A 26,560-nucleotide genomic window follows, 5' to 3' on the forward strand; every position below is an offset into this window, starting at 1 on the left:
CTTCACCAGAATATGAGCAAATTGATATAAAAATAAAAGTTATACTGACAGTACTTCAACCCCTGCTAAACCTGAAGTAAATATACCTTGAACTGAAGGATCCTGCTGGGCATGTGCTAAGATGAACGGGTTTTAGAGGCAAGTCAAGGGGTTAAGTTTGAGACTCCCTGATCTGTTTTGTGTTAGATAGCACAGTGCTTCCGATCTAGGGTTGCCAGCAGTCCGGATTTACACAGACATGTCCTCTTTTTTAGAGGACTGTTTTGGTGTCTGGATGGATTTTTTAAAAGCAGCAGTTCATCCGGGTTTTCCAAGTTCAGGGCTGCATCTGGAAGGCCTCCGAGCATGTGCGGGTGTGACGCGATGATGTCACATTCATGCGTGCATGGGTGTGACATCATTGCTTCACATCTGCGCATGCTCAGAGGCCCTCCAGACGCAGCTCCAAACTCGATGAGAGAGGAGAAGAGGTTGGGGGGGGGGGCTGGGATGCAACAGGGCGTGACTTTGGTGGGGCTGGGGTAGGGCTGAGGACAGGGCCATGTGTCTGGGTTTTAGCTTAACAAAATCTGGTAACTCTACTCCAATCCAGATTGTTAAGGTGACTGTTGGTGGTCACAAATCACTATATAGCACCAAGATAGAAATCTGCACTGTCTCCTTCCATGTCAGCATTGATAATAATAATAATAATAGTTTATTTTTATATAGCACCAAACCATCAGTTCTTGGTGGTTTACACAATAGTAATTACATCAAGTAATTAAAATATAGATCCAATAACAATGTCTTATAAAAGGAAATAACACAATTTAATAAAAGATACTGACTAACAAAGTACAACCCTAACTTATTCAAAATAAAATATGCACAATCCAGATTATTTATACTAAAATAGATAAGCAACTGTAAACCTTACTCCATAAAAATAATAAAAAAATCCGCCTATCATAATAATTTTGAAATCTATTAAATATTGTATTGTTTAAATAGATAAGTTTTAAAAAATCTTTCCAAAATTGATGGTAAGTGAGGGTTGGAGTAATAAGAGCATTCAAACATGAATTCATTACTCCTGCCTGAAAAGCCAGAGTCCTATCTAAAAATTTCTTAAAATGGCACGCTTTCGCTGAAGGAAAATAAAACCAACTGGAGTATGGTAAATATGGGTAAAGGAGAAGCTGACTTGCATAATGTGGGAAAGGGCGAGAAATATCAGTGTGGGTTTTTTTGGGATAGCAAGTACTCGTGATTTTTGGCTCAGGGAGGGGACAGGTTTTTAAGAGATTTCCTGATACCCGTCTGGCCAGCCTGAGCTTTTTATCAGAAACAGGAGTACTGAATGGGAAGCATAGTAGGACTAGGTAGGAGATTTGATATGAAAGAATATGGATTAATGCAAGAGTATTTGCTGCAAAAAGACTTCTTTGTTCTTTTATATTTGTTCATATTTGTTGTTGACTTAATGTAGAGCTTTGTGGAAATTGTTGCTGTTAAATAATGGATCAAAATTCTATTTTCTTATAAAAAAAAAAAAGCTTTCAAATAAAAAAAAGAGAGGAATAGAAAAGAAGCATTTCAAATTGCTACATGTATATGGGGTATGGACTGCACTTTAGACAGTAAATCGCCTTGATGGACCTTGTTCATTCAAATAGCAGTTAAGTAAAATGTTATCATTATTGAATAAATAAAAGCACATTTTCTGTTACAAACAAACACAAAATGGAGAGAAAAACTTCAGAATGCAACTCTTGTTATAGTGGGTAAAAAACCTGGAGATGTTCTATACCAAATGGAGAAGGCAATTAGTTGGTATGGGAACTGCAAGAGAGGGACTGGCCTATGTTAGAGAGAGTGGAGAATGGTTTCTCCTGCAGCAAATGCAGTGCTATCCATCACCAGTGCAAACTCTGCAAATATTTTCAGCATCACTGAGCAGCGGGGAGCATACGTTTTCTAACTAGGATAGGCAGAGTTTTTAATTTAGGAGCACTAGGAAAGTGATATGGGTAGGGTTACCAAATGGCTCCAGAAAAAGGAGGATGGATTGAGACATCTGGGTTTTACTTCCATTGCTTTCAATGGAGTAAAACCCAGATGCCTCACTCTGTCCTTTTTACTTCAATTGCTTTCAAAGGAAGTAAAATCTGGATGTCTCAATCTAGTCTCCTTTTTCTGGAGCCATATGATAACCCTAGATGTGGGCTTCGGTTAGCCTCACTTGAAAGGTCAGCCCTCCAGGTTTCCAGGGGTGGGGCAGACCTGTGAGCTGCCATCACTCAAAACGCCGTCAATTTACTGAACACTTTGACTGGTTTGTTTGGTCTGACAGGTTTACATACAGCCAGTGTGAGAAAAGCACATTCACACTCTCCTTTGCCAAGAGTTAAGAGCAGCACCAACAAAACAGTATGGCCACCAGATTTGATGATGTCACCCTGCGGCTATCAAATGGCAATGGTTTACCACCACTATGTTGGAGATCGAAGGCTAATGAACGAGTTTTTTCTTGCAAGCCCCAGTCATGTCTAAAACCAATTCTGCACATTCCAAAAACTGACAAATGCTAATAATAAATAGAAAATAAAATTATTTTTTGTACCTTTGTCATCTGATCATTTTATTTTTCTAATTGTGTTGGTCCCAGTCTCTAATTTTTGCTTTCCTCTTTCTTCTCTTAAGTGTCTTGTTCATTTGGTACTTAATTTTTCTCCAAGTCCACCATCCATCTTTTCTCTGCTTCACCCCTGTGTACTTTCCCCTATCTACCCACCATGTTGAGCATCTCCCACCTCTGTGTCCTTATTTTTGCCCTGTCCAACATAATTATTCTCTGTTTCTATGCCCGCTACCCCACATGCCACCATCTCTTCCCCTCTCTCTTCCTTTCCTCCAGGGGTTCAACAAGTGTTCCTCTCTTTTCCCTCACTCCTGTTCTATCTCCCCTTTGTAGGTCCAGCACCTCTCCCTCTTTCTTCTTTTTCTGCAGGTCCTGGCAACTCTTCCTCTATCCTAGCATCTCCCCTCAGTATCCTGGCATCTCGTTCTCTCCCCCCAAGTCCTGGCATTTGTTCTTTCCCCCACCATCCCAGTTATTCTTTCCTTTTTCCTCACCTGGCTCCCTCTCTCTCACTTTTCTTCCCCTACTCCTGCAGCCCAACATTTCCTAATTTTCTGAGGAGGAGAGAATTTGGAAGGTCTTATGGTAATTGGATAAAGCGTTTGTTCACTCTGGATTACTTTGTTGCACTTGCACTTTAACTCTTTGGGATTTATCTTCACTTGAATTTTCACGAACTTCTAGCATGTGACTTTGTTTGCTGGATGACTCAGGATTCTACATTGCCCCTTTGGCTTCGTCTTTGAGATTACGTGAGCCAAAGACTGAACTAACTTGAGTTATGTGACTTATGTATAACATCATCACACAACGATCAACTCGAGCTAAGTGACTTTTGAATATCTTTTTTATGTCATGAATTTAGTGGATTCCTTTGTCTCCTTTATCTTTTTAGGTGTATGTTTGTTAGTATGCTTATTGCTGATGGATTAATGATGTTATTAATAAAGTTATAATGATTTTAAAGCAGTTATACTATATTATACTTACTGATTGGTTTATATGGATCACATTAACATAATATGTGAATGAATTTATATCTTATTTTTATTGAATGGTTTCTTTGTGGATTCATTTTCTCCAGTGCCACATCCCTCCCCCACTCCCCCGGTAATCCCTCAAACCTTAACTGTGACTAGCAACGCTGAAGAGATGTGGCTTTTGGCTGACCTGGTATCTTTATTTATTTTCAGAGACTTGATATACCGCTTGTTCTGCCCCCTCCCCCGAACACCATAAATAATTTACAGTAGCAACTGGGAGGTTTACACTAAAAACAGGATAAGAAAGACAGAGAGAAAGTGTGTGAGGGATTAAGAGGGATCATTTAGGAAGGGGCAGTAAGATAATGGGACTTGAAGAACAAACAGAAAGTTTAAATTTAATGCGAGCAGAGACCCGGAGCCAGTTTTCTGATTGAAGTAGGGAAGTACCAGGAGTGAAGCGATGGGCTGAGTGGAGAACTTTTACAGCGGTCAACTAGCCATTTGAGGGAGTAAAGAGGAAGACTGGCAATAAAGAGAATTGCAGTAATCAATATGTGAGATGATGATGGAGAGAAGGAGAGTTTGTATAAGAGAGCGATCAAAAAAGGAATGAAGAGGTGAATGCTGTGGAGGGTGAAAAAAGAACAGCAGATGATAGCATCTATCTGTGGTTTGAAGGATCAAACATTACACTGAGAATTTTGATACTGCCACAAAATAACAAGGAGTGTCCATCTAGCGTAGGACACAGTGGAAGAGGAGAGTGGGAGGCTAAGAAAGGGTGATAACCTCAAATTTGGTAGCATTAAGAACAAGATTGTTTTCTTTAAGTCAGGGAGAGACAGCTGAGAGACAAGTGTTAATAGTGGACTGGGCAGAGGTATATCAGAGATACGGTACAAAATGTGAGGCTCATTGGTGTAATTGAAAGATAAGATCCCTGACGGACACCAGATAGAAGTGAAAGAACTGGTGAAAGGGAGTTGTCATGAAAAAGCTAAATTTAAGGTTTGAAAGACAGTCAGTGAACCAAGAATACACAGCACATTGGATTCCAAGGGCATAAAGATGAGTTAAAAGGAGAGAGTGTCGACAATGTTGAAGGCGAAGGAGGGATCCAGAAAGATGACAATTATGGAGTACTGCTGGTCAAGGGAGGCGCAGATTGAGTCATTCAAAGTGACCAGAAGTGTTTCAGTACTGTTCCCTGCCCCAGAAACTGGAATAGTGTCAGAGGCAGTGGGATGCAGCAGAAGAAAGGCTCCATGCTGGCTGGAAGCCTCCTCTCTGCAGCACTACTGCCACAAACAAGGCTGGAAAACCACGGCGTGGGGGCACAGAGAGATGCCAAGCCATGGGAATACTAGGAAAATGAAACTGAAGAGAGCCAGATTGTCTCCTTCTCTGCTCCCTGGCAATGTGTGAGACTGGGTCACTTAAGCATGGGAGCTGGAGATAGGGCTTAATTGAATGTGACTTCGTATGTCTGTGGGAGATGTCAACCACCTGGTCAGAAGGTGGAAATCTGGCTTCAGAAGGCTGGATTTTTAAGCCTGGCTTCTGCTGTCCAGGCTATGTATGGGTGGAGAATCTACAAAGACAGCACTCAGTCATTGAGGGGGTTGGGAGGGCAGCATGTCTCCACCACTGCATAATAAGAATGTACCAAGTTCCAGAAAGTGCAGTGGCTTGTCAGTGATATGATTAGTCAGGAAGGGCCTGAGAATTAAAAATAGGGGAAAGCCTTGATGTGGGTACAAATGATAGCTATGGGTATCACTGTCCCAGCAGCAGCTAAAAAGCATTAGGAGACACACCCCAGTAACTACTGCTTCACAATAATGAACATGACAAGGGTGATTTGATAAAGCTTTTTTCAATGTGTAAAGTATGTTTTACACCTGGAAAACAGTTTTTATAAAACTGAACAGGGAGTCTGCCAAAGAGAAAAGCAGATACACCACAAGACTGTGCCTAGTTTTGTGCAGTCTGCACAGGTGGTGCAGTGGCATAGCAACCGTGTGGAGTGGGTGGCCAGTATTCAGCCAGCTTGGACGGTTTTTGAAAGGCCAGGCTGGCTGCCAGCAGACACTTCAAATTGACAATTGAAAAACCAGAGTTTTTTTTCCCCCCCAAGTGCAGGTGGTCCAGTGCTTCTCTCTCTCTTCTCCCCTCCCTTTCTGTGATCTAATTTTCCTAATCTATCCTCAACATGTCTTCCATGAGGTTCCTCGCAGAAGCAAGAATTCAGAAATGCTGCTGGCGGCCTGCTTGAAGACTTTCTTCTGCCACAAACTGCCCCCACGTAAACCAGAAATTGTGTCAGAGGGGTGGTTCACATAAGAAGAGAAGCTCCAAGCAGGCTCACCCGCAGAATTTCTGAATTCCTGTTGCTACCGGGAACCTTGTGGAAGACACTTTTAAGGTAGACTAGGGGAAGAGAATAGAGGGAGAGATAGAGGGAACGATGATGGGGATGAATGAGAAGTTATTCACCTGTGAGGTAAAGGGGAAAGGAATAGATTAAAATGATGGCCTGGGGAGGGGTGGGGGTGAAGGAAGAAGAAAGAGAAATAATGTGCCCAGGGTGTAGAGGGGAGGGAAAAGAGAAGTGATGAGGGGGAGGAGAAAGAGAAATGATGAGGGCTTCAATATTTTTTCTCATGAGCCACCAATGTTCTAGCTGTGCCACTGAAGTGGTGTTCCTGGAGGCCTAGTGTGGGTGAAGCTGGGGCAGTTACAATATACACACATATTTTATAAAATGCCCATGTGTACACATTGAGTACCTGTACATTCACTCCTTCTTCAGAGCAGATATTTCCTAGAGGCATACAAGACACCTACACTGCTTTTAAAAGATAAGTTCAACAAAAATATAAGTTCCACTCCAAATGCAAAATCACATAACAAGCTTACTAACTTAGGGCCCTTTTATTAAAGCTCAGTATGTGCTAATGGACATTAGCGTGCATTAAATGCCACTTGGTCCATAGGTATAAAATAGGATGTGCAATATTTAGCACGTGCTATTATTCATTAGAATGCGCTAAGCTTTAATTAAAAAAATATGCATAAATGCATATTTGCATAATGCATATTTGCATAATGCATATTGTGAAAGAAATGGGAGACCAAAGTCAGGTCATTTCACATCACAAATATAGCATCCCAACAGTCAATACCATATCATCCTAACTTAGGCGCAATACATTTCATCTGCACTTGTGTCATCAGTCTCCTATTTTAATGTGCGTCTATGTATGAATTTTCAAAATTTATCGTGTGCTCTTTACAAAAAATTGGGTATACCATTTTGCTGGGATTACTGATTTTTATAAAGAGAATGTGACTTTTTGAAAATGAATACACAGACACACACTAAAACCTGAGACTTATGATGTGAGCTTAGATGAAACGTTGTTGCCCTGTAGTAAAGTTATGCTGAAGTGGCCTTGACCATTGGGCTGTTAGATTGAAACATGAAATGACTGTTATGGCCACCTCAAACAGACTCCTATTTCTTGACTTTTTAATTTGTACTTTTTCCGGTATGTATTAAGATAGCAAATGTGTTTATAATAAGTTTTCCATTTGTTGAAGAGTTACATTTTTTTTTTTTTTCCTCTTCAGTGAGATTTTTAAATACTGGAGTTCATTCTTGCCCTATTAAAATAGGCAAGATTTGATATAGACATCTTGTTTTAAAATTACTCCCAATTAGGACAAATTTCCTAAGCCATTTGCCCGGGTAAAGGAGCAGTCTAAAAAAACTGCCCACCCTTAACCTGGGTAAAATACACCTGGCTCTTCCACACTATGCATGCTTTTGGCTGCATTTCAAGGTGCGTTTAGGTTGAGGGAGGAGGGATGGAAAATGATGAATGCAGCTTGCACTTTCAAATCAATATACATCACTTTCCATGGAAGAAACATAAAAAAAATGCAGGTGGTAATGTCAGTGTATGGCTTATCCCTGGGTTAATTTTCTAAGTAGAAATATATAGATACCTTTACTTTCAAAACTAGCATAAAAAAAAGTATTGAGCAGTAATGAGTATTGGGGAATGGTAGGTTGATAGCTGTCCCTACTTAAATGTTATTTACATTGTTTAGCTAAGATCTAGACATGTGCTCTACCCAGTGGCATAGCCAGAGGGTTGAAAGGGGGGGGGAGGGGAAGCCTGAGCCCAAAGTGGGTGGGCACTAAATTTTCTCCCAGCCTTTCCCCTGCACGGTGACAGGTCAAAAGTGAGCGCCGACAAAGGCGCGCTGACAACCCAGCGCAGACAACTGAGCGCAAGGTGGAAGCTCGCCGAAGAAAAACAGCATTTTAAGGTACTCCGACGGGGGGTGTTGGTGGGGAACCCCCCCACTTTACTTAACAGAGATCACGTCGGCATTGTGGAGGGTTTGGGGGGATGTAATCCCCCCACATTATACTGAAAACTTCACTTTTTCCCTAAAAAGAGCAAAAAAGTTAAGTTTTCAGTAAATGAGGGGGGTTACAACCCCCCAAACCCCCCACAACACCTGTGCGATCTCTGTTAAGTAAAGTGGGGGGGGGGGGGTTCCCCACCAACACCCCCCATCAGAGCACCTTAAAATACTGTTTTTCTTTGGCGTGCTTCCGCCTTGTGCTCAGTTGTCTGCGCTGGGTTGTCGGTGCACCTTTGTCGGTGCGCACTTTTGTCTATGAACCCCCCTGCACCCTACGCCCCCCTCCCCACCTCCAAATACAAAATATAAATACTTGAGCTGGTGGGGACTTCCAAGCCCTTCCAGCTGACGACTTCCACCTCCTCTAGTCCACTGCCAAAAGTTCTCCAAGCTCTGCAACCAGTGGCAGTGTCTGCTGGCTGCCTCCTGCGCACCCTTGGATTTTGCACACCAGCAACGGCAGCAGTAGCCTGGGAACACTGCTGCCAGTCGCAGAACTTAGACAGTTCAGGTTACTGGTTGATAGAAGGGTGTGGTGCAGTGGTTAGAGCTACAGCCTCGGCACCCTGAGGTTGTGGGTTCAAATCCTTCACTGCTCCTTGTGACCCTGGGCAAATCACTTAATCCTCCCATTGCCCCAGGTACACTAGATAGAGTTTGAGCCCGCCGGAACAGATAAGGAAATATGATAAAGTACCTGAATATAAAACCACTTAAGATATAAGTGGTATATAAATAAATAAATAATCTTTGGGGATCCCTGCCAGACACAACAAGCAAGATGGCTGATTTTGATGGGGCCTGGGTCTAAAGTAGGAGGCCCAGACACCCGGCCCCACCTATGGCTACGTGGCACCACTAGCTCTATCCTCATGAGCAGTTCAAACTCCTTACCTGGCCGCTGGACTCTGATCTCCAGTAAGTTTGATGTCCGCTCTGTCAGTCTGTTCCAACTGTTGTTGTAATTCTTCCTCCACAGTTCAGCCACGCACTGGTACTTGCCCGCCTCCGAGTCGCTAGCTCTGCTGATGCTCAGTCGGACATTATTGCTGGACTCTGCTTTCTCAATGGCGGTTCTGGTGCGGAAGTTGGCATAGCGGTCCCCCCACTGGATGCCGCCATCTCGGGTGAAGGTGACCAGGTCGTGGAATTCAGCAGAGCCTGCTAGCTGGAAACGCCACGTGACGGACACGGGGACCCAAGAGGGATAGTGCGGCTTGAGGATACACTGCAGATCAAAGGAGTCATTGTAGATCACTCCAGGGGTACGAGAGATAGCCGTGACAGCAAATCCAGTGTCTGAAGAAAGAAAAGAAAGACCTTTTAAGGGCAAAATATATTGATTTGAAGGATCAGGATGAGGAGTTTAATATTAAGTGGATTTCTATTCCTAATAAATGCTACCTAGACCTGATAGTTTCGATTATTGATAAAACAAGGAGCACATTGTTAAAAATGAAAGAAGATATAGAGGATAAATTGAAAAAAAATTAAAGGACATGGTCTTTGATATAGTATGTCAAATGGTATGTAAGTATGTCAAATTGTAACCCATCTTGACTGTACATTATATATGTTCACCTGTAACCCATTTTGAGCTCATTGGGGAGAACGGGATAAAAAAAGCCCTAAATAAATGCACCCAGCAGGACTCAGTATTATATCAAAGAGATTACAGGCAGTCCCCAAGTTACAGATGCTCGACTTCAGTACAACTCATACTTTAAAAATGCAGTTACGGCTTCATTTGATTTCACTGAACAGTATTTCCAGTGGCATAGACTCCTACACTTCTCGTAGCAGATTCAGGAATGATGCATGGCCGCATTAAGAATAGTGTGTGGTTGTGCATGCTGTACCTTTGAGGAACACTGGAAGGGACAGTGGGCCCTTTTGCCAGCTGAGAACAGAGGTACCGTAAGTAACAAGAATCTTAAAATCTACAAGTTCTGAGTTACATACAAATTTGACTTAACCCTGGTACTGCCTGTATTACAATGGAACTGTAAGTACCTCTGCTCACAAGCAGCAGATACTGTAAAAGAATATTTATTATTGATATGGTTCAATCAGGGTATCGCACAAAATAAATTATGTGGTTGCAAAGTCCATTGCTAAGAAGTGAGAAAAAGAACCATGGTGGATTGGGATCACAAAGCTGGTGTAGGTTGTCCATTTACATATTCTACTGCAGTATCACAGACTATATTTGACCTTTGCATTTGATTGATTTACGCTATTTGAGTTATCGGGCTCCTTTACCTCATCTTTGCTCGGGTTCAAGCATCTAGCTCAGATGTACCATATTTCAATTTCATCTGCAGAAATGTGACCTTCTTCAGGAAAAGGTGACTAAAGCAGTGGATCCAAAATGTTGAGACTGGCCGATTTTTCATAATGTGGGTCCATAAACAGTCTGAAAAAGTTATGTTTGAACTTCTATAACTTTTTTTTACATAAGATAATAAGAGTTTGGATTATTGCATTCCAAACTATTTGCTCTAACAGAATCCATTAAAACCTCATTTTCTGTTTCTGGAGACTTTAGTCATCTTTTCCCAGAGAAGGTCACAAATCATGGTTCATAGTCAGTGGCGTGCAAGACACCAGCGCGCCAACAATCCAGCGCTGACAATTCAGCGCAAGACAGAAGCGCGCTGCTGAAAGCCGCTGAAAAACTTATTTTTTAAGAGCTCCGACAGGGTGTGTGTTATAGTGTTCGCACTGCCGTTGGGGGGCGTGGGGGGTGCAACCCCCCATTATAGAGAAAACGGAACAGTTTCTGATTTTTTTCAAGAAAAGTTCCGTTTTGTCTATAATGTGGGGGGTTTTACCCCCCCAATGGCAGCACGAACACTATGCATTAAAGTGTGGGGGGGGGTTTTCCCCCCACCCCTTGTCGGAGCTCTTATGTATTGCACTAACATTTAGTACAGGAGTGTTCAACCTTGGTCCTCAATTTAGTCGCGTTTTCAGGATTTCTCCAATGGATTGGACTGATTGCAATATGAGCCAAGTGGTTTATGGGATCACATACCCATGTGGGAAGTGGTACCTGGGCCAAAGTAAAAGAAAAATTAAGGAGCGCATTGCTCAGCATATGAGCAATTTGCGCTAGCCCATTGGATTCAACACAAACACGAGGTTAATGATCTAAAATTTGTGGTTCTTATTAAGGTCCATTTATTTAGACGTGGCAATGTGTCTGAAATTTTATTGCGGAAGGAGCAAAAACTTATTCATGTGTGGGGTACGGTAGAGCCCCGAGGCTTAAATAAAGAGGTTGAATGGCATCAGCTGAGAATATGGTAATCAACTGAGAGATATATATGGGGAACAGGAGATGGAAGGATTAGAGGAAGTTGATCAAACAGTTGCTCCTTGGGATGATCCCGGTTTGTATGTCTCACCATTACATGCTGTCGTTATGACTGTTATGATGACTTATGAGATATTGTGGTTCATAATGTTGAATATATGACTGTTTGGTAGCTTTATAGTTAAAATTTTACTGAAAATTATTGTAAGTGATTATGTATTGTAGAAAATTAAGTAGAAGTGGAGCCGTCACCAATTCAAGCTCCTGAAGATGCCTATTGGCGAAACAAAGAACTGTGTCGAGCTTTGATGTTTGCGATGAGCAGATGGAGGAACTTTAAAGATTATAACAGATGCGATTTGTGAGGCAGAGTGGAGTAATAATAAAGACTGTAGCCACTCGTCGGTGCGGGGGTTGCATATGAACTTCACGCATTGATTTAACTGCTCTTTCATAACCCGTTTGAACAGGTGTTGCATATGAATTTTATGTATTGATTTGTATTGCGAGGGTGTATAGTGTGTGAATGATATATGATTTTGAATGTTAAATTGTTAAATGATTGATGATAAAATGTAGTTTATGAGAATAGGCATTTTTATATGAAATTAATGAAAAATGATGTTTAATAAATTGCTTTTTAGTGTTTATATCTATAGATCTTTCATTTTTGGTGTTATTTCAATGAATATGCATGAGATTATTTGCATGCACTGCCTCCAATGTATGCAAATAGATCACATGTATATTCTTTATGAACATCTTGAAAACTTCACTTATCGAGGGCCAAGGTTGGTCACCTCTGTTTAGCTCATTTACAGAATCCCCTGCCATAAATGTCACCACACGCCACTGTCTGTACTTTCTAGTTCTTCCATTTCCATCCATTTTGAGATGCAGTGACCAGAATTGCACATAATGCTCCATTTCTTCCCAAATAACTGCTAACATTCTGTTTGCCTTTTTGATTGCTGCTGCACCAAGACAGAACTGCAAATTAACCCAGAATTTATGGTACCACTTTATTAAAGAAAATGAGGAAAACCCAGGGGTATGAGGGCAAAACAATGAGGAAGAACTGATATAATTGATCCCTGGGGGGAACTGGGTTAGTGCTTTGCAAGACAACAGTTAAAATGATTACTAGACACACTAAAGCTGGTTCCACAGATCAGCAAGTAAATAACCTCAGAGAATGGACAAAGCTTATAGAACTGGGCCCCATCAGGGCTCGCTGCTCTCACCTACCAGAGACATTGGGTTTCCAGAAGCTGAGTTAAGGCTTAAAAAAAAACCCCTATCCTCAGGCATCCCAATTTCAGTCTGTATCACCTGCTGCTTATGAGTTTGGCTGAACTGGAATGAAACCAGTAGAAGCAGACACAGCCTCCTGTATCTGTTTGGCCCTTTACAGGCCATATCCAACAATCTAGCTTAAATATAAATAGATAGTGAAGTGATTTAACAGTTAGTGCAGTGGCCTAGGAATCACTACAGCTCCTTGTGACCTTGGGTAAGTTGCGTAAACCTTCATTGTCCCAGCTACCCCCCCCCCAAAAAAAAAGGTTAGGTTGTGAGCCCACTGGGGACAGAGAAAGTACATGTATTATCAGGGGTGCCCACACTTTTTTGGCTTGCGAGCTACTTTTAAAATGACCAAGTCAAAATGATCTACCAACAATAAAATTTTAAAAAACACAAAGCACATTGTTCGCAGAGAAAATGTTAATTATCATTTATATTCGGGGGGTTTTTCAAAGAGGTCAAGACAGATGACTTTAAAATATGCAATGTCACCTCAGTAACAACTATAAAAAAATAGACAAATATACCCCCTCCCTTTTTACTAAATAGTGGTTTTTAGCACAGGGAGCTGCACTGAATGCCCTGTGCTGCTTTCGACGCTCATAGGTTCCTTGCACTAAAATCCACTACTGTGGTTTAGTAAAAGGGGGCCATAATGCAAAATATAGACAGCAGATATAAATTCTCAAAACGGACACATTTTGATCACTAAATTTAAAATAAAATCATTTTTCCTACCTTTGTTGTCTGGTGATTTCATGAGTCTCTGGTTGCACTTTCTTCTTCTGGCTGTGCATCCAATATTTCTTCCCTTCTTTCTGCCTCCTGCATGCTTCATCTCCTCCAGACCTCATTCCATTCCCCAACCAACATCTCTGTCCTTCCATGAGTCCAACTTTTTCTTCCTCTCTCTCTGCCTGCCCCCTGCCACCCGACACACTCTTTTCCCTCCCCCAACTTTTTCTTCCTCTCTCTCTCCCCCCTCCCCTTTCTTTCTTTCTTTCTGTCTCCCTGCCCCCCTTTCTTACTTTCTGTCTCCCTGTCCCCTTTCTTTCTTTCTGTCTCTATGCCCCCCTTTCTTTCTTTGTCTCCATGCCCCCCTTTCTTTCTTTCTGTCTCCATGCCCCCCTTTCTTTCTTTCTGTCTCCATGCCCCCCTTTCTTTCTTTCTGTCTCCATGCCCCCCTTTCTTTCTTTCTGTCTCCATGCCCCCCCTTTCTTTCTTTTTTGTCTCCCTGTTCTGCCTCCCTGTCTTTTCTGTCTCCCTGCCTCCATGCACTTCCGAATGCAGCACTAAGTTTAATGTGCCACGGTGTCAAAACGTTTGCAGGACACTGCTCTAGATCAAAGGGTTGCTCAAGGACAGGTGGTCATCCCCACTGCTCTACTTCATATTTAATTTATTTGTAATCTAAGAGGACTTGGAAACAGATTTTAAGCTACTATGTCACCAAGCTTTCCTCACATCCATGCAGTTGGAGTCCAAAGCATAAGGCATGATTGCAGGTAGCAAGGGGGAAAGGGGAGACATAATGGAACCAGGTGTGCTTTTCTGTGCTCACTGGGTCATGCCATGCATAACACACAAAACTGAGTTATGACCCTGCAAGTTGGAGAAACATTCTCACTAGATACAAACAAAATTTAAAAAAAACAGAGCCTGTAAGTGGTCAGTATACAGAAATAGCAGGCCAGGGGTAAAGTGCAAGGGAAATGAAAATGCACATGAGCAAGGGGATGGAGTAAAGGTATCAGCAGGGTGGGAGGATAGTGAGAAAGGGCAAACAAAAGGGACAGCTAGAACAAAAGAAAAGCAGATTCATGGATTAGTCAGTGTAAATCTTTTCTCCCCTCCTAACCAGTCCATTCTCCCCCAACCCGGCTCAGACATAAAGATGGAAATTACCTAATAGCAAGTCTACCATTAGCCATTTTCTAAGCTGGTCTGAAATTTGAAAAGTGAGCGGGTTTGCATCACCCATATTTTATTCTTGCGCGATTACCTTTTGCCAAGAATGGGAGCAATTCATCTATCCTGAACCCGGCAGCAAGAATCCCAGTAAAAGGAAGGATTTTCACTATAAATACAACCTGTACCCTGGCATGCCTATGGTGGATGTCTGTGAACACTGAGGGCTACTTCTCTGATCACTACAAAAAACTACTTAGACTAATGCTATCACTTCAGAGGCGAGTCATGTAACTTGGTGGTTTCAACATCAAGGTCTGAATGCCATTGGGCAGGGATTCTCAAAATGATCAGGGTAGTCCTTGGGATATCTATCAGGAATATGCATGAGATATACTGGGAATATGCTGAATCTAAGAACTATATTAAAATATTCAAATATACCTCATGTGTGTTCAAACCCAATGACTTGGGATACCTACATTTATACATAGATTATATCCTTTTTGAGGAAGAGTTATATAGCTGTACAACTGCAGATGTAAAGCGCTGTGAACAGTGATATGCTTTCAAGCGCAGAGGATCCTTTGCAGAGAGAAAATGTAGGTAAAGTCAAAGATCGAACAGAATGGGTGGTATTGCAGCAAGCAAGAAAGATGAGCTCATTGGTCAATTTCTGCTGTCATTTTCTGTACCCTTATGCTACATAAATAATCTTACATCACACGTCTGGAATACAAACAAAGAATTTAAGGCAGGTAACTCCAAAGCACTTTTTCGGCCACTCACCCAAGGCAGTCACAAACACAGTAGCATGAGCAGATTTTTCCCCAATAATCTGCCATTCTCCATCCAGGTTGTGAGTCCACTCTACCACTCGGCATTCGTACTGGCCCTCGTCTGATTTCTGGCTGCTGAATAGCTCCAGGGTGAACAAGTCAGGCTGCATCTGTTCCATCTGTACACCGCCAAACCTATTACGTTCCCGATAGGAAGGACCCGGCTGTAGTGTGCCGTCCCGGTCCAGCCAGATCACATCACTGCGCTGGTTCTGCCGGTCCAGGAGCTGCCAGGTGACAGAGAGGCGACTCTGAGGTCCAGCAAGGGAGCGGACACTGCAGGAGAAGCGTAAACTCTCCCCTTCCAAGACCGTGCTGTTACTGGTCACCTCCACACCGATGCTGCTCTCTACAGGAAGAAGGAGATAATGAATCAGACTCTCGGCGCTCTGTTGACGGAAGAACTAGCCACAAATACCAGGAACAGAAGCAATGGCATCTCAAACATGATCTTACTGCTTACTATGTTCCATGTCGGGGAATGCCTACAGACTATCTCTGCTCTGCAGCAGGGAAGCTGGATATCCCTAGTGAGCTCCTCATCTCCAATGAGAAGTTGGACTTTGGGGATAAACACACAGAAAAAAGGAATGATTTCTTGCAGTGGAGTGATCATCTTTAGCATAGAGAACAGTAAAAGAGCAAGGAAATTGATTACCAAAGGCAAGCAGGCAAATGAGATGGACCAAGTGGTCCTTAATTGCCATCTTATTCTCCTTCCCGAGAGCTTAGATCATCAACAAAATTGTTTAGTAGTACCCAGCCTTAGACATGATTTTGATTGTATTAGAAGCACTAATTTTAGTGTTCCTAGGCCCACTTTACTGAATGCTCTTTTCATCTTTTATTGAGACTGGAATCCTCTGTTGAGAAATTTAAATCTGGTCTTAAGACCCACCTTGTCCAAGATACATTTGCCTAATCCAGACTGGATTGTGGGCACTGGGCATAAATTGCACAAGTGTGGGGGGTTCAGTTTTCTCTTTCCTGATTGTAACTTTCTTTTCTTTCTACTATTTCTCCACTTTAATATAGAATTTTTGAACGCTGCTCAAAAGGTTGAACCAATGAGTGGGATAACAAATTATAAACTTGAAACTTGATATTTTATGCTATTAAAAATATTTTCATAATGAAAGGTCCCCGCATGTTCTTAATTTTTAAAAAATATTCTGCCAAAAGTGAAGAAATCTTTGTGTAACCCTCCAGGGAGAAACAAGTGTATTGGGCACTGGTTCTAATCCTGAATCTCTTTCAAAATTTGTAGATACTTTATTTTATAGTCATTTGTGCCTTTTATTCTGTTACTTGTTCATGATTCTTCTTGTATTATTGAATTGTTGGGGCAAGTCCATTTACCCAAGTCTGATAGTTTTTCTGGTCAGTTTGGACATTGAGTCTTTGTACTCTGATATCCCATAAGATGAACCAATTAAACAAATTCAGAGAACCCTTGATTTTCACTCTGGAACTGTACAGGTTCCATCTTCTTTATTGGTCGGATTAGAATCTACTTGGTTTTCAGTGGGAAAAATAAAAGGAGGCCATTTTGATTCCCAACATCACCAGTCTTTAAGCTGCATCTTCTGAACAGTTGTGGGTTTAGCCAACAACATTATTAATGAACCACAGCAAATTACAATAATATCAGAGTTGGAATTCAATACATTTTTCAATTTTTTTAAATAACCATGATTCTACTTTGCAATTTTCTTATGTCATCAGTGCTCATTGTGTCTCCTTTTTTGATAGGGTTAAACAAGAGACTTTGTAACATCTATTTTTAGGATTATCTGCTGACAGTTGTTTAGTGTGGTTTGAGAGTTCTCATCCCTGTCACATTAGGACTTGCTTAAAGACTTCAGATCATTTATATGTTTCACCATATAATAGGTAACTTGAAAGTGATGAGAGGCCCTTGAGGCATAATTGATCTTTGTTGCAAATATAACTGTTTCTAGATATTTTGGGCCAGATTCTGCAAACGGCATTGTTATCAGTGGCTGCCTACAAAAGTGGTGCCATTCGTGCATCAATCACGATTGCAGAATTGCCAGGGTTTTACAGGCCTACATTTACGATGCCTACCTGTGATGACACTCATGTCTACAGAGGCGCCTACCTCCACTTGCAGCGCAAACCACACCTACTTTTGACATAGGTGCCGGTAGGTGCCTCTATAGACGGGACTTGGAAGCATTCTTTGTAGGCACCTAGAGGCTCCTTCATTTTTTAAAAAATTACTCTTTAATTGGTTTTAAACGATGCGCTGTTTATCTCCAATTAAGTTAGGGCACCTACCATCACCTAACTAATGGCGCAGTTTTGAGAATCAGACCCTTTCAGTACAATATCCAGAACTATACAACCAGCCAGGAACAACTCCTGACTGGTTCAATAGCATTTGGCCAGCTAAGCGCTAATCAGCGAGAGATAGCTGGTTACCTCCGCTGAATATTAGTGCTTAGTGGCTAAAACATAGCCAGCTATATTGCATGATAGCCACTGATTTTAAGCGCTGACTGGTCAAGTTTAGCGGCCAAATCGGGCTGCACAAAAAGCTGGTCTATTCTAAGCCACTATAATTTAACCAGCCTTCACTTAAAATCGACTTAGCCAGCTAAGTTTCAGCTGGCCAAAAATAGAACAAATATTCAATGCCGGTCACTGGAAAAAGTCCAGTATTGAATATCTGGGCTTAGTGGTAACTATGGGAGTTATTTGGCCTCCATCCCATGGTCCTAATATTGGCCTCTTTGTTAATACTTGCTTATAAGAGGCCCTGTAACCAACATAACATGTTAGTATCTTCTTATTTGGTTACTGATAAAGTCTTACCTGAAAACCAGATTGATATGTCCAGTTCAGTCACCATAATGAGTATTCCATATCATATAATATTTGATTCATAGTACAAACTTTAACAGGGAAAGGTTATGCTCATAATTGTGAAGTTTGGTGCTTTATATGATCATATGTCCTTATTTGCGATACAGGCATAGAAGTAATATTTGTAGAAATTGAACTAATGCTCCTTAGGCATCACAACGGATGGGTTATGACCACTCAGTAGATGAACCTTTCTTATACTGAGACTGAATGTTTATGAGAATGACTTGGACCAAATTTTAAGTTAGTGGGAACAGTAGTGAATGTTTGTTTGTTTTTAGATAGAGTAGGCGCCCTCAGGGCTTGAATGAATGGGTGGAATGGGGTGTGTTTTTCTGATTTAGTGTCATCATAATTATATTTTAACTTTCTTAGCTGGTATTTGAAGAGGGTAGATAAATTGGGCATTCCATTTACATCTGTCAGGTTCTTGGCTGTGAGTTTGTCGTATTTATTGGACTGGTAGCTGCGTGGCAAATGTTTATTTGAAAACAGTGGCTGATATAGTTGCCACTCCAATCAAGTGATGCTAAAGTCGGGGGCAAGCATCTGCAATTCTATAATGAATATAACAGTGTTTTAAAAAAAAATCATGCTGTATATAGATTTTCTACCTCTATTTTTAGACTTTCTGTGGGTTGATGCTGCAAGTCTGTCCGAAAACTGTTAATTCAGCATTATTTGGCCCATATTGTGAGCTTATATATTCAGTAACAATACTGAAGTAGTTTGCATTGATGACAATTGAAGAAAAGATTTGAACGATGACCTGGTTATGTTTAGGTCAGTGACCACTACCATCACTCATTTGAGAAAGGAATTGTGTTTACTACCTGACTTGACACTTGGAGAAAAGAGGACAAACATGATCTGGTTAAGTACTATAGTGACTGTTCCAAGCTACATTTTGGACAGCAGGAAGCTTTTTTCACAATTCTTTTTAATTTATTCACTAAGAAGTCTTGATTGATTTTTTTTTTTTTCATTATTTTATGATGAGCGATACCAGTATGTTTATTTTGTGAATAAGTACTTTTGCTTTGTTGATTTGATTTGTTCAGGTGCCTCTTCCTACTTAGTAGGTTGAATTAGATTTTAGGATGTGGGCTTGAATATATGTTAATGCTAAGAGCATATAAAATTTGGGTTTATAATTTTATTTCATAATATCTACCTTTAGATGTTGCACTAAAAAATATTCACAGCACTTCCCTATATATTTCTATGAGGTTTATGGTTACAAGTTACACTAGAAGAGAAATTACCTTGAGAAGATAATATACCGGTATCTTATACATAAAATTTTTTCTCACCAGTGCCTCCTGATGGGTGCTAGCCCTGCATATTTTGAGGAAAAATTAAGTTGCCCAGATTTGCCTTTTTTGTGACTTCACAATTCCATTGTGAAAATTCCAGTCCTCATCAGCCCCTCTGTTACCTCTTTAAAAAATAATCATATGGGAAAAGAACTAAAAGGGGTTCAATTCATGTTCTTCCTGCTCGGGACATCAGGTGACCAACAGAGCTGTCACTACGAGAAGGAAGAACAGGCAGGGCTTCAGCAACTATTGGTCACGTGCAGGAATAGAATAAAAGCATGCACTAGCGGAGTATCTCAACAGCAAAGCGGAGTATCTCAAGAATGCAGCTCATCTCACTCCATGTCACACAGATACAGGAAGTTGAGGACACCACAGTCACCCCTGCCATAGCTGGAGGGAAGGTGATGGGTGCCTAGGTGAATCTTCAGCTTTACAACCTCTTCTCAATTAATTTTCAGGCCCTTAACCTGTAGTCCCCAACCCATGATTTTGATAATGAAACTCAACAATCATGATCATCACACAAATATCCTATAAAAATACAGGTTGACGTATGTATTGATAGTTCTTTGAGTTTGTACAGATGTAAATTTGTTATTTTGCTCCAACTGTAGTTGCTCCTTACTGCCCTTGGCGATCACCTAGGCTTGCCCAATAGTTGGGTTGGCCCTGACCTTATTAGCAACAATTTACAGAGCTGAGGTACAGGAACTGGCTGGAATTCATCTAATCAATATGCTTCCATTTCAGGTTGATACTGGAAAACTCTCTCGAACTCCAAAAAATACAGAACTTCAAAGATTTTAAACACAGCTGAATGAGAGCTGCACCCAAGATTCAGTTCTATGTATGATTATTTAATCTGTCAACTATATTACACCCTCATTTACGGTACTGAGTTTGTAGTTTTGCATAATTAACAAGAAAATGTTTGTATCTCAGTGTTATATTTGTCAACATCTGAAGAATCAGTTTTTTAATTATGTTTACTTAAATACTACCTCCTCTCTCAGTAATATCTGACTGCGTATGTTTATTTTGTTATCCATCTAGAATTGAAGATAGAAGGAAACAGAAATGATTCAAGTAAATACATAAATCTGTTTTTATCAGAGCACTTGGAAAACTGAATGTGTGAGCCACACGGGACTGCCCATTTGCAAATAGATTCTTTGAACTACAAAAAGGAATTGACTAGATCCTATTCCTAGATGTCTGAAATATTGACAATAAAATTTGAGATTCCTTATTAAGGTAACATCATGTGCTCCTGAAGCACAAATGTGGCCATGTTGAGCAGGTGACACTTGTACCAGCAAATGAACTAAATGTTTTTAAAAACTTTTTATTATGTTGGGGGGTTTTCTTGATATTTTTTTTCTAAATCTACCTTCTGAGTGTGGACTGTCTGGGTAGGGTAGAAACAGTGAAACTGGGTAAGTTTCTAGAGGACAAATATATTGACCTTTATTGGCCAGGCAGATTTAAGGCAATAGTGGACATCTGGGCATGACCAACAAGGAAAGAACTTCCCATAGGCTCACCCAGGTACAGCCTGGATTGGCCAATTTTTCCAAGAGATGGAAAAAAATCTCTAGCTCAGTGAGCTTGATGGACTACTGGTTTAACCCTGCATAGTACTTGCTTTGTTCCTACTTTCATCAGTTCAGAAAGGACTTGATGGCTTTTCTGGAGATAAAGGGATGGAGGCTGCTTGTGAGTATCAATGGCCACATCTGTGTTTTTGTGAGTGTGTGTGTGTTAGTAACAGTGAGGAACAGAGGGGTAGGCACTGGCAAACTAAAATCATTTAAAGGGGTTTGTGAATAATTAAATAGATGCTACCACAACAGGGCCACCCTTAAGGTCCCTGGCTTTTCTCAGTTATTTCTGATTACACATATGCTGCATATTAAAACATTTCTGCCCTTGGGCCTTGGTGATAAGGTCAGACAGACAAATCTGCCTTAAGACACGGACACTTGTGACATTTCCTTCAACCCCATCAAGGCAGTGACACCCATGTGAGAAACTTAGATGCAGAATGCCCTACGCTTTGCTGCACAATCTACTGTGGAGTGGTGCTTACAGGTGGTGCAGGGGTTGACAGGCACAATCTTGTTTGACGGGGGAGGGACTGTGGTGGAAGGGAGGAAATAGGGGGGGCTATTTCCATTTGGGATCTGGGCCAGTTTTGGTCCAATGAGTCTGGACTAGGCTCATTTTTTGTTTCTCTATTTTTGTACAGGCACAAAGGAAGAACTCAGGCAAAGACTCTCAGAGGATAATTCTATAAGGAAGGTGTCAGCATTAGGTGCCAAGAACATGTGAATGACCTGAATACTGGCACAGCCAAAATTCCAGCTACACCATTCTGTAAAAAGACATCTAACTGCGATGGTGTACACTGAATTGAGCATATAATTTATGTATGTGCTCTACAAATTTAGGCATGAGCATTTACGCCAGATCTATGGCACGCATAAGTGCTTGTGCTTAAATTATATGGACACATTTCACCTATTAAGCTAGTTTTCTACAGAGGAGTGATTCCCAAACCTGTCTTGGAGAACCCTAGCCAGTCAGGTTTTCAGGATATCCACAAATAATATGCAGGTAATAAATTTACATACCGGGTATTGCAGGAACAATCAAGTGTTTTCATTCCAAACTTAAAATACTGCAGCCCAAAAAGTGAGGGGACAGCCAAGGGAAAGATTGCTGTCCCTGTAAAAATTCAAAGAAACAGTGATCCTACCCTCAAAAATACAGGATCTCCCTCCTTCCCCACAGGTAGGTAGCTCACGCCCAATTTTCTCAAGAGATGGAAAAAATCTCTAGCTCAGTTGGACCTCAATTAGTTGGGCTCTGTTCAGGTTACAAATAACAGCAAAACAAGAGTCCACACACAAGATTAATGGAGACAACATTAATGGCACTAGGGATTCACTAGCCACATAAAGGCATGTGTATGCTTAACATGGGAAGATTGTGGCCAAAAATCAGCAGGTCTATGAGGATCCTGTTCACACCTTTTCTTACTCCTTAGTATCTTCTTCCTTCCCATCTAGCCTTGATGGCACATTCTCTGTTGCTTCATGGCTCAGCCTCATACAGCCCAGGCTTGCAATGAATATAAACAAACTGCAGCAGTAGCACATCTGAACCTGCTCTCTTAGGTACGGGGATCTTCAGCTGCCGGGAGTCAGCCCTGATAACTCCCCTGGTCGGCACTAACTAAGGATATTCAACGCTGGGCCTTTTTCCGGTGACTGGCATTGAATATCCGGGGATATGGGGCTGCAAAAAAGTTAGCTGGCTAAGTCAATTCAGCACTGACCAGTTAAGTGTATAGCTCAGCCAAAAATAGGACAGTTACGTGGTCTAATTTGGCCACTAAACTTTGCTGCTCAATGCTGAAAATTGCAGATTATTGTGCAATATAGCCTGTTAACATTTAGTTGCCAACCATGAATATTAAGCAGAGAAAACTGGTTATCTCACACTGAATATTCACATTTAACTGGTTAAGTACTATTTAGCCGGTCAGATCTGTTTCTGTCCAGTTAAATAACGCTGAATATTGACCAGACGGTGCTCATAGACTGCTAGCTAATCTTATACTGCTGGCCTTGCAAACCCCTGCACCTTTGAGGGAACCAACTCATAGGGGATGTATTGTCATAGTTTATTTACATCAGTAGCCCACTGGGAAAAGCTCAATTCACCAATTAAGCAATCTGCCCGATACTCTATAAGCCACACCTTTACGCACCTACTACCCAAGTGGCAGGATGTTATAACATTTATGCCTGTCCATAAAGGTAGTATTCCATGCCCTTCTTTTTGTCCTTCCAAAACAGTTGGCGTTTCCTCCTATATAATAATATCCTTAGCGCGCATGCGCACTTCAATCTTTGTGGCTCCGTAGCTCCGTGGCCGGCAGGAATGTGCAAGCGTGCTTACAACGGCCCCACACTCGCAGACCCCAAGGTGATGTTGTGCGGTCTGGCTGGCTCCCTTACACTCCACGTCCAAAGTTTATTTTTAAGTTTAAAGCTGCCGCGGCAGCTCCTCTCACGAGCCGCAACTGCGTCGGAGAAGGCTTCCGATGCAGGCGGGGATCATGAGAGGAGCCACTGCAGCAACTTTAAATTTAAAAATAACTCCGGCAATGGACTAAGGGAACCGGTCAGACCGCGGGAAGGGAAAGGGGGGGAGGGGGAAATGTTGCTGCTGTGGCTGCACAGGGACGCGGACAGGGAGGGAAATAATGCTGCTGCTGCTTCACATAGAAGTGGAGGGGGAGGGAATGCTGCAGTGGTTTCTGCACAGGGAAGTGGGGGTGGGGGAGGGAAATGCTGTTGCACAGGGAAATGGAGGATGAGGGAATGTTGCTGCTGTGGCTGCTGCACAGGGAAGTGGGTGGGGAGGGAAATGCTGCTGTGGCTGCTGCACAGGGAAGTGGGGGGGAGGGAGGGAAATGCTGCTGCGGCTGCTGCACAGGGAAGTGGGGGGGAGAAAGGGAAATGAAGGGGAAGGGAATGCTGCTGAGGCTGCTGCACAGGAAAGTGGGGGGGGGAGGGAAATGCTGCTGCTGCATAGGGGCAGAGAGAGAGAGAGAGAGAGAGAGACAGATAGAAAGAAAGAAAGACAGACAGTGGGAGGGAGGGAGAAGTAAAGAAAGATAGACAGCGATAGGGAGACAGAAAGAAAGGAAGAAAGACACAGGGACAGGAAGAGAGACAAAAAAACAGACAGACCAAGGGGCCAGGGAGAGACACAGACAGAAAGAAAGAGACAGGGGTAGAGAGAGAGAGACAGAAAGAAAGACAAACAGACATATATTCTAGCACCCGTTAATGTAATGGGCTTAAAGACTAGTGCATCGAGAATAGTCTATTACAAAGCTCTTAACTGCAAATGAAAGATAGGACGTGATGATTCTCCTTGGTTCCCAAGTCTTAGGATGCTGGGAAGCCCCCACCACAGATGAATTAGTTGCCATTTTCCATGCTTAGATTCTGGGCTACTAAGAAGGCATGCACAGTGGAGGCTGTAGAAAGCTACATGCATTTATAAGTGGATTCCATTCATATCACCAACAGTTCACAACTGCTTAATCTTTTTACTAAATTTGATGGTAACACCAACCTCCCCCACAACTACCCTTTTCATCAATACATGAGCAAATCCTTTACTTACTTAGAGGGAGAACTGTGATGGGAATATTTTTGGGCCGTTTGCTCTCTTTGTCAATGAACTCCCCTGTCACAGATTTCTCCCGCTCTGTGACTCGGCAGTTATATTTGCCACTGTCCTCCAATCGAAGCCGGAAGATTTTCAGCACAAAGATGTTGTCGCTGTCTTTGGCCACTTTCAGCTGTCCTCTGGCATCTCGTTGAGCAAACTCACTGCTGAGAGTAGGGACAACATTTGGGCTCAAGCTTGCAATCAAAGAGCTGTTAAAGGCCCAGGAGACTGAAAAATAGCGATCTGGAACATTCTGAGCGTCGATGATGCACTTCAGCTCCATTAGTTCCCCTACTGTGTAGGCCCTCTTCTCAGTCTCCAAGCGAACATTAAAGTCCTTATCTGCAGGAAGAAACATGCAATTAGCTATCATACTTGGGCAGAGTCTAATCCAAGGAACATATTACAAGCATTTTGGGTGCAGTTCTATACCTGGTCACCTCCATTTTGGCACCTTAGGCAGCATGATAGGAGCCTGTTCTACAATAGAACCTAGACTCACATCATAGAATACTAGCATAACCCAGTATCAGCATGCCTAACAATAAGTGTCTGAACGTATGCCTACTATAGAATGGCTCCACCAGGTTTACAACCTGGGCCAAGGCAGACCTGAACTATCCCCAAGGGCTCAACAAAACCTGATGGACAGGCCAGGAGCTCACAGGCAATCCAGAGTTGCACAGGTTGTGACCATCCACCTGCTAGAGAATATACTGGAAATGCTGCACAAGGGGCTATATGGCAGAGCTCTGGCATCCTCTCTATCTCCACCTGCTGGTAGATGGGAACAATCCACAAGTATGTGGATAGATCTATAAGGCGCAATGGAAGCAAATTTTCACACTGGTGTTTTCATTTCTGTGTCACTAGCAGCCAGCAGGGAGTGGTAAGAAATGCTGGTCACTGTGGGAAGGTAGAAAGCAAGAGAGAAGTGCTGGTCATGCAGGAGGGAGGGTATGAAAGGGAGAGAAGTGGCAGTCACTATGGGCAGACAGAGGGGATGGGGCAAAAGTGCTGTACACCAAGGGGGAAGAGGAAATGAAGAAATGCAGAACACTACAAGGGAGGAAAGAATATACTTGAATATATATCTCCCCTTTTTGGGCATAAAAATGTTAACTCGAATTATACTCAGATAGACTTATATTTGAGTATATACTGTAATTGATGGCAGATAGAGATCAGCAAGGTCCATTTAATCTGCCCAGGAAGGTGGCTAGGATTATACCTGCTGTTCTGTATAGGTTATCATCCTTTATGCCAGAGATCTCTAATGTGCAGCCCCCAAATCCTCCACTGTGGCCCTTAAACAGTTGGTTGAAATGTTCATGTCCTGCACATTCATTACGTTCAATCTTACCTGCCTGGATAGTGCATTAAATGTCTGAAAAAAGGACTGCTTTAAGCCAGGTATGGGCGAAGGTCAGTGTAGGGCAGATGTATGACTAAATATGCCTGCACCACATGTATATACAGCCATAAGATAGGTCAACGGTCAAGATTCATATTTAGTTGCACGAGTACTGCAGTAGTATGACAAAGCTTGAGAAACCATGAAACACTAGCATTCAAAGACTTGTGGAAACCACACCAAAGTTTTGCTAAAAACAGAAGAGTGCATGATGAAAACAGAATTTTCAATTAAATATTTAACTTGTATAGGCTTAAATGTG

General features: G+C 41.9%; 1 protein-coding gene across 7 annotated transcripts in view; it reads right to left on the reverse strand.

Annotated features, from left to right (window-relative positions):
• Positions 1-26,560, reverse strand: part of IGSF3 (immunoglobulin superfamily member 3) — a 410,183-nt gene that overhangs the window by 82,402 nt on the left and 301,221 nt on the right. For 6 of the 7 annotated variants that reach the window (XM_033942350.1, XM_033942352.1, XM_033942347.1 and 3 more), the window contains 3 exons: positions 24,837-25,226; positions 15,371-15,769; positions 8,944-9,348 (listed from right to left, as the gene is read on the reverse strand). In XM_033942350.1, the coding sequence (XP_033798241.1) occupies positions 8,944-9,348; positions 15,371-15,769; positions 24,837-25,226 (1,194 nt within the window). The remainder of the gene's footprint in view (positions 1-8,943; positions 9,349-15,370; positions 15,770-24,836; positions 25,227-26,560) is intronic. The other variant, XM_033942353.1, reaches the window with a different exon arrangement.

Source organism: Geotrypetes seraphini, chromosome 4, assembly GCF_902459505.1.
Source record: "Geotrypetes seraphini chromosome 4, aGeoSer1.1, whole genome shotgun sequence".
Lineage (NCBI taxonomy): Eukaryota > Metazoa > Chordata > Amphibia > Gymnophiona > Dermophiidae > Geotrypetes > Geotrypetes seraphini.